Source organism: Maylandia zebra, linkage group LG13 (genome assembly GCF_041146795.1).
Source record: "Maylandia zebra isolate NMK-2024a linkage group LG13, Mzebra_GT3a, whole genome shotgun sequence".
NCBI classification, from domain to species: Eukaryota; Metazoa; Chordata; class Actinopteri; order Cichliformes; family Cichlidae; genus Maylandia; species Maylandia zebra.
The window spans coordinates 20866140-20873489 of NC_135179.1; the positions used below are offsets into that span (position 1 = coordinate 20866140).

Here is a 7350-nt window from a genome sequence, read left to right on the forward strand (position 1 = left end):
AAAAAAACAAAGAGGTTAGACAGTAAAAAATAGCTCAGGTTATATAACAACCAACAATCCCCACAGGAGTTTTTTCACAGTTACAAAAACACTGACTTTAATCTGAGAACAAAACAGTATAAAGAGAGCTGTTGGAGTTTTCACTGTAATTTCCAGCGTCACTGTAATAGATAACTGCAGTAAATTGAAATAGCGGCAGCTTTCCTCATCTTTCGGCAGTTCCATTTGCAATTATGTCTTTTCATTAACGTCGTGATACCATCTAAGGATAGGTACGTAGGTCCTTCGTGTCTAATTGTGGGAGGATTTTCTTTCTAAGTTATCTCACTGGGGAGATACAATGTTTTCTGATTCCTCTGTCGCGCTCTTTTGTATTTTTGGGCCACAGTAGTTTTATGATTTAATAAAACTGAGGAGAATAAAAGAGACTGTGCAAGTTATCTCGCGTTAGAAACCTGCACAGGCTTGAAACCTCTCCTTTTCCCACTCCCTTCCACATCCTAAATGTGGAGGGAGCAACCAAGCTGGCCATTATTCAGAGCTCTCTGAAACGGCACTTGTTAAGTAACAAAAAGGGGCTCCCTGGCTCTTCTGGCCTGCCCTACTTCATTCTGTGCTCGTCTAAAGCTAAAGTGGGCATACCTGATACAAAAAGGAAGAAAAGACAGGTGTCATTTATAAATTATGACCTGATATGGACCGAAGTGGAGCTGCAGTCTGAGAGAAATGCACTTAACGGACCACTCTGCGGGCTCACGGTGTTAAAGCTGGTTGTTTACAAGCTTGGGTTATTGTCAGCAGCAGAAGTAATATTCTGCAGCGTCACACTACAGAACACAGGGTAAACTTAGATCAAAGGACTTCTTCAGAGCGAATACCACACTGTTTTCCCCATGTCCACACTGAGCATTAAATTAGCCTCGAACAGAGAGGGGAGTATTGCGCTTGTTTGCTATTCTTGTAATGTCCTTGCAGGCCTTTTGTGAGCAGATAATATAATTCCTAGGCAAAGATTAAAATACACACAGGGGAGGATTCAGTGTTTCCTATAACCAGAGGGTATTTTGGAATAGATATCTGCTCCTTGGTAGAATATTTTTCACAGGACAAGTTCACAAGCGATTACTAAGTTTGGATTAGGATGTGAAATGCTGTACTCTGAATGGCGGAGGGAGTTTCAGGGATGGATGAAACTATATGAGCCCATTTACAGTAATATCCTCGAGAGACAGCAGTGTCTGCTGTTGTGTCCCTTTGTATTTGGGCGTGATGTCACACTCGGTGCATATTCACAGTTATTTATCCCGTACTTTATTCCCTCTGTACTGCATATTCCGCCGAGAGTTCTTTCGCATTGATTTGAATCCCCTTGTTCTTTCAGTCACATGCTGAAAAATATAAAACAGAGTCTGACACCCATTACTGAGAAATTCCAACTAATCCTTGTATCACCCTGCCCCGCAGCACTCCACAAAGACATGGGCTCTTGTCGCGCCGCCACCATAACAGGCACCCTCTCCCGCATTTCCCTCAATGATGAGGAGGACGAGAAGGCCCCCGAGGGCCTCAACTACTCCACACTGCCTGGCAACATCATCTCCAAAGTGATTATCCAGCAGCCTTCCGCTCTGCACATGCCGATGGGAATGGGCGAGCTGAAAGAGCAGTGCATGGTGGACACCACCGCCGACATTCGCCGCACCGTTTACCTTTGCACCGACGACGCCCTGCGCCAGAGCGACCAAGACATGGGCGTCCACGACAAGGAGGGCCATCCCATGCAGAGTCAGATGATGGAGACAGACTACATAGTCATGCCCCGTGCCTCCGCAGCCGTGTCGGGGTCGGGTAACGTGCCCACCCTCCTGAAAGACGACACCAAGATGAACATCACTATGGATACACTGCCACACGAGAGGCTAATGCATTACAAGATGAGCCCTGACTTCAATATCAACCCGTCAGGCATGGACCACATGAATGTGAACCTGGAGCAGCAGTATCCGAGCGCTCCAGAGCAGATGCAAAACCTGCCCTTTGAACCTCGCACGGCTGTTAAGAACTTCCTCGCTGAAATGGAGGAATCCACGGGGCTTTCTAGGAGTGAGACAGGGTCAACAATATCTATGAGCTCTCTGGAGGTACATATGCTCATGTGGATGAAGCACAGAAGATTCAGTTGCACTTTAACACTTTTATGTTAAAATACTCCAAACATCTGTATTGGGGCCCATGGCTGCTTCATAATACTTTCCGATTTTCTGTTTACAGAGAAGAAAGTCACGTTACTCCGATCTGGACTTTGAGGTATGTAAAACCATAATGTTTCCTTCCTTGGTACATGCATCTAGCTTTTTATGCAGAGAAAGGCCATTTTTGCAGTTGTGTTTGTCATTTGATTTACTAGTTCTTGTTGTGCCTCTTAAGCTTATTGGAGTTACACAGCCTTGACTCAGTGAGATTTATTGGCACGCTGTGTAGTTAAGGTAAAAGCAAGGCTGTCAACTGACAAACAGGGCAACAGTTCTCATCTACATTTTGTCCTCCTCCATCTCCTACATCCATTAGCTATATGTTGATTTCCAAAATGTATGCTTTTAAAGTCATTTGCACATTTCACATCTGATTTTTACCACTGGTTTCAGCAGTGATTTTATTGGCTTGCAAACACATAGTCAAACCCCCTTTGGCAGGTTATAGCATTTCCTTTGCAATGTTAAATCAGGCTTTGCTGCATATATATTGTAAACTCTGTCAAAATCAAGGAAACATGGCATCTAGTTTGGCTTGGGGTGTGTTTTCTTTTAGCTTGGGCTTAAATGGAAAATTAGTGCCAAGGTTTGATTACGAGGGTTTCCCTGACACCAACAAAACTAAGAGTGTAGGTTATTCAGCGTTTCAGTGTCCTCTAACCCTAACTTTAATTACAGTGCTGTTTCCTTTATTTTGGCAGTCACTTGTGTATATGCAGTGACAGGTAGATTTGTTTCAAACCTGGCCTATAAGTAAACTACCATGACACTAACAAATTGAGCAGAGCTGGAGGGGGTGGGGAGGAAGATGCATTTCCATTATTGGCTGTCAATACCAAAAGAAAAACCCTTGCTATTGCAGAAAGTCATGCACACCAGGAAAAGACACATGGAGCTGTTCCAGGAACTGAATCAGAAATTTCAAACCCTGGACCGATTTCGAGACATACCAAATATGGGCAGCATGGTGAGTAACAGGAAACCAGGGGGGTGGCGGTCAGCCAGTGAAACAGAGCAACATCCAAATACTCTATTTAGATACCCGGTGCAGGACACATAGTGTGTGATTGTGCAAATGAGTGGTTATGTAGCTAAAGTACATGCAGAAGTGAACCGTCCAGTAAAGCAGCGGGCCTGCCAGCAGCTGGCGAAGGCTGAGTGACGGGGGCCGACCCTTAAAAGCATTGAAGCATTTTTTCCACGAGGCCAGGGGAAAAAGGACCTTTGGTTTTCTTGTCGCAGTAGAGTGCATCCATTCCAATGCAAGGCCATGAATGCACTTTTATTTACATGCACATTTATCTACTTAGCAACACCATCATTTTTTCCATAAATGCATGGCAGATTATTTAATCTATCAGCATCGTATACAACTTTGACCTTAATGCCGTTGCACTCCTCTGGCGGCTGTGTGTGTGTGTGGGGGGGAAACGTTCCTTTATCACGCTCGGTCCAGAAGTCAGGCTGCTTCTATGAATTAGTCCTGACCTCGCTGCAAATCAAAAGTCTTACCATCTGTCTTCGCACCTGACTACAGCTGCAGACTGTGAGGATATAAGGCTTCACGCGTCTGCCTCACGCAAGCAGCATTTAATGTTTATACTGAAAGCACAAATTGGGTTGGTGACCAAACACATCTGATAAAAGGATATGTCAGTACCTTTGGTCGCATATAATCCCTTTTCAATCAGCCCTACAGTACAATGTAATTCAAGGCCTGTTGCTTAGTTACCAATACAGGATCTTTTGTATAGAAAACTACAGCACATTCTCACTCCCCCATTTTTTCTTTTTCTCTCTCTTTTTCTTTTTTTTTTTTTACCTAAATGAATCTACTGCAGAGCTGGCTGCAGACATTAGTATCCATTTTATATTCCCTGACTGGGAGCAGCTTCTCTCCTTTATTTGCAATAGCATCTTTGGGACTCTCAGTAAGAGCACATTCAGATGAATGGCTCACATATGGAGCCCATATAATAAAGCAGTTTTAGAACTTTGGGAAAACACAGTTCTGCTATGACTCCATGATAATAGCGTAAGCATGTTCACCTTTAATACACTACCATTATCTTTTGTTATTTGATGCTTTCCACAGCATTAATCCATTATTTTCAATTAGAAGTGGGTTCATATATGAGTTCAGATAATGCCCTTTTGAGTGAACTGACTTTCAACTATGTAAAAGACAGAAAATGGTTTAGCTGCAGAGGATATCATGCCACTAATATCACACCCCACCGGCCATGTTCACAGGACAAGGCAATGCCAAACAAGAACCCATGGGAGAGCTACAATCCAGCCTGTGAGTACCAGAACTACGCCACTATGAATGTACTAGAATCTGACACCAAGGACTCACTGGAGATGACGCCTGCAGAGTGGGAAAAGTGTGTCAACTTACCCTTAGATGTCCAGGAGGGAGACTTCCAAACAGAGGTCTAGAGGGCGGAGAAGGTGAAATGCAAACTAGGAAATGAGGAGAAAAGGGGATGTAATTTGCACTGAACAAAGCAACAGACTTTTCTAACAGCCTTGGCATACATATCTGGATAATACGAGTGTGGCAGGGACATTATGTGCCAATACAATATAAGGACTGGTGAGAGAGAAAAAAAGAAGAAAAAAAAGGGATAAAAACATCAGTGTTACTTTTTGTATTCTCACTAGTGTACTTAGTGTGGGGCAGCCTGGTGTACAATATTTACCATCATGTGTTTCGAATTATCTTTTGAGGAATTGGCGAAAAGAAAGCGGATTAAAAAAAAAAAGGTAAACCTCACAAAGCAAAGACATGCCATGTGGTCCCAGCTTCATCGGGTCTAGTTTTGATTTCCTAAAACTAGACCCGGGAGCACAATGTATATATTTATGCAGGTTTTTAAAAAGTTTATAACAGTCTGTTTGGCCATTACTACACTTTTTACTTTATAATATAAAACATGGGAGGCAAAGAGGATTTTTTCTGTCATATTAAAATGAATGTTTGTCAAGCTACATTCTTCATTGCTTTAAATGCAATAAAGATAATACTCACTTTTATATAAATAATATATTTCACAACTTTATTACTGCAGAATCTGCTTGAAGGATCCCAGCAAGCTCTCTCATCTGCAGCTCTGTATAAAATATTTAAAAACAAAATGTTGTATGGTGTAAATAAACTTTTGTCTACATATGTTTTACTTGTGCCAATTTATTTTAATGAGAAAAAAAATGCCAACCTGATCAAAAAGTTATAGCGAAAAATGTTAACATTTGAAAAGGAATGTAAATAAAAGAGGAAATATGTTCGTACTGCTTCAGAGGTTGTGTCAAGTTTATGGCGTTGGGTGGCTGTGACATGCTTGGTTAAGAGATTAAGATTCGTGCTATAAATTGCTTTTGTTCAATATCCAATTTACTCCCGGCTTGATGTGAACTGTCAAAAAAAGTGCCTCGTGTAACACTGCTGTGGAAGGTTTGACATGGAAAGTTTCCTGCCTCGGCTCATAAACTCATATGAAATTTCTGCATTTGGATAGGAAACATTTAAAGCCTTAATATGGCTCTGTGCCTCCAGAAGGTTCGGCTAATAACGTCTGTTTTCTCAGACAGACAGGCCCAGACAGAGCACTAATGGGGAGAGGCTGTGAGGGCTCAGGGAAAATCTTGTTTGCTCTGTCTGGTGGTGAGTGCCGTACAGCTGAATGAATGGTGTGAGAGCTCCAGTATGTGCCCACCCCCGAACCCAGTCGCCACCTCATCCCCTCCCGGGAAACAGGAGTCCAGCAAAGAGGAGGAGGAGGAGGAAGTGTCAGTGAAGAGCAAGGACCGGAGGCGAAAAAGGGGGGTCCGTCCATTAAACACGAAGACTCGTCTGCAGAGGAGGAGCCAGACATTTGAAACACCCGGGGCTTAGCCCTAAAGGGTAGTATGCATGTGGGATTTTTTTTTTTTTTTTTTTTGAGGGGGGGGGACTTAACCAAGACATAACCACAATCAGAACTAGATGATAGTAGCACTAAAAATCATCATAGACCTGCACTACACTTATTTATTTAATTCTACCAAAGTACAATATTTAGATTGAGAAAAGTTTATATAATTATTTAGCCTTGTTGTGCAAACAAGCCTGCAGAACTTAATAAATATAGAATTTGAAAAATAGCAAACCTAAAAAGAAACACTAGGTACGAGATACATGAGTACCTATGATACGGTGATACTTTTAGTAAGCAACCATTTGACTAACATGTGTGTCTCACCTGCTCTTGTTCATCTCTGCTCTGTCCTCATTCTCCATCTCAATCTCTGCTCCTCTCTCTCTCTCTTTGTGCTGACAATCATCAAATATACAGTTGAAACCAGATATTTACAAACTCTTCAGATCAAAACAAACACTTTTTTAATTGTAACATCAAATCAGACTAAATGTTTATTTTTTTAGATTGATAAATATAAAAACATATTTGTTAACTTTAAGAGTAAAGAGAGAAACTGTCTGTGTTTTTTAATTGCAAATGGCACCAAATTGTATTCAAACTGAGCCACACTTATGGAGCTCCACGATTCTTTTCCTGGTGTTTTGGTTGACATCTCTTGATTTTCCCATTTCAAAGAAACAGGCTCTGTGTTTTGCCTTATATGCATCCACAGCTGTGCCACCAATTTACTCACCTGGACTCTACTAACCTATCAGAAGCTTCTTCAGCTCAGAATGGAATCCTCTGGAGTTTTCTTATTAATTAACAATAAACTTAGTGTATATGTACTCCTAAATTTAATGAAAGTGATAAAAAATAGACAGCTCTGTCTCTCTTTATTCTGACATTTAACTAATTCAAAATATATTTCAATATTTATCTAAAACAAAAGTTTACTCTAAATTGATGTTGTACAGTAAAAATGTTTTATGTTTTCTCCCTAAAGTGTATGTAAATATCTGGTTACAAATGTGAATATCCTGCTGTGTACTGAAATCCCTCTTGTTTTGCATAGAAATATACTGAACAACATACAAAGCATAATATATAAAATAACATTTACCTGAGTTTTTTCTTTGAAAGAAGCCTCTAATGTCCATTCTTATATTTCAGTACATAACTGAAACCGATTTAGT

The 7350-nt window shown here is 41.1% G+C and overlaps 1 protein-coding gene across 5 annotated transcripts in view; it reads left to right on the forward strand.

The window, feature by feature from the left end:
- Positions 1-5554, forward strand: part of adgrb3 (adhesion G protein-coupled receptor B3) — a 117271-nt gene extending 111717 nt beyond the window's left edge. For all 5 annotated transcript variants that reach the window (XM_004555977.5, XM_004555979.4, XM_004555978.4 and 2 more), the window contains 4 exons: positions 1465-2141; positions 2272-2307; positions 3115-3219; positions 4506-5554. In XM_004555977.5, coding sequence (XP_004556034.1) covers positions 1465-2141; positions 2272-2307; positions 3115-3219; positions 4506-4694 — 1007 coding nt within the window. In that variant the 3' untranslated portion in view covers positions 4695-5554. The remainder of the gene's footprint in view (positions 1-1464; positions 2142-2271; positions 2308-3114; positions 3220-4505) is intronic.
- Positions 5555-7350: the final 1796 nt, after the last annotated feature.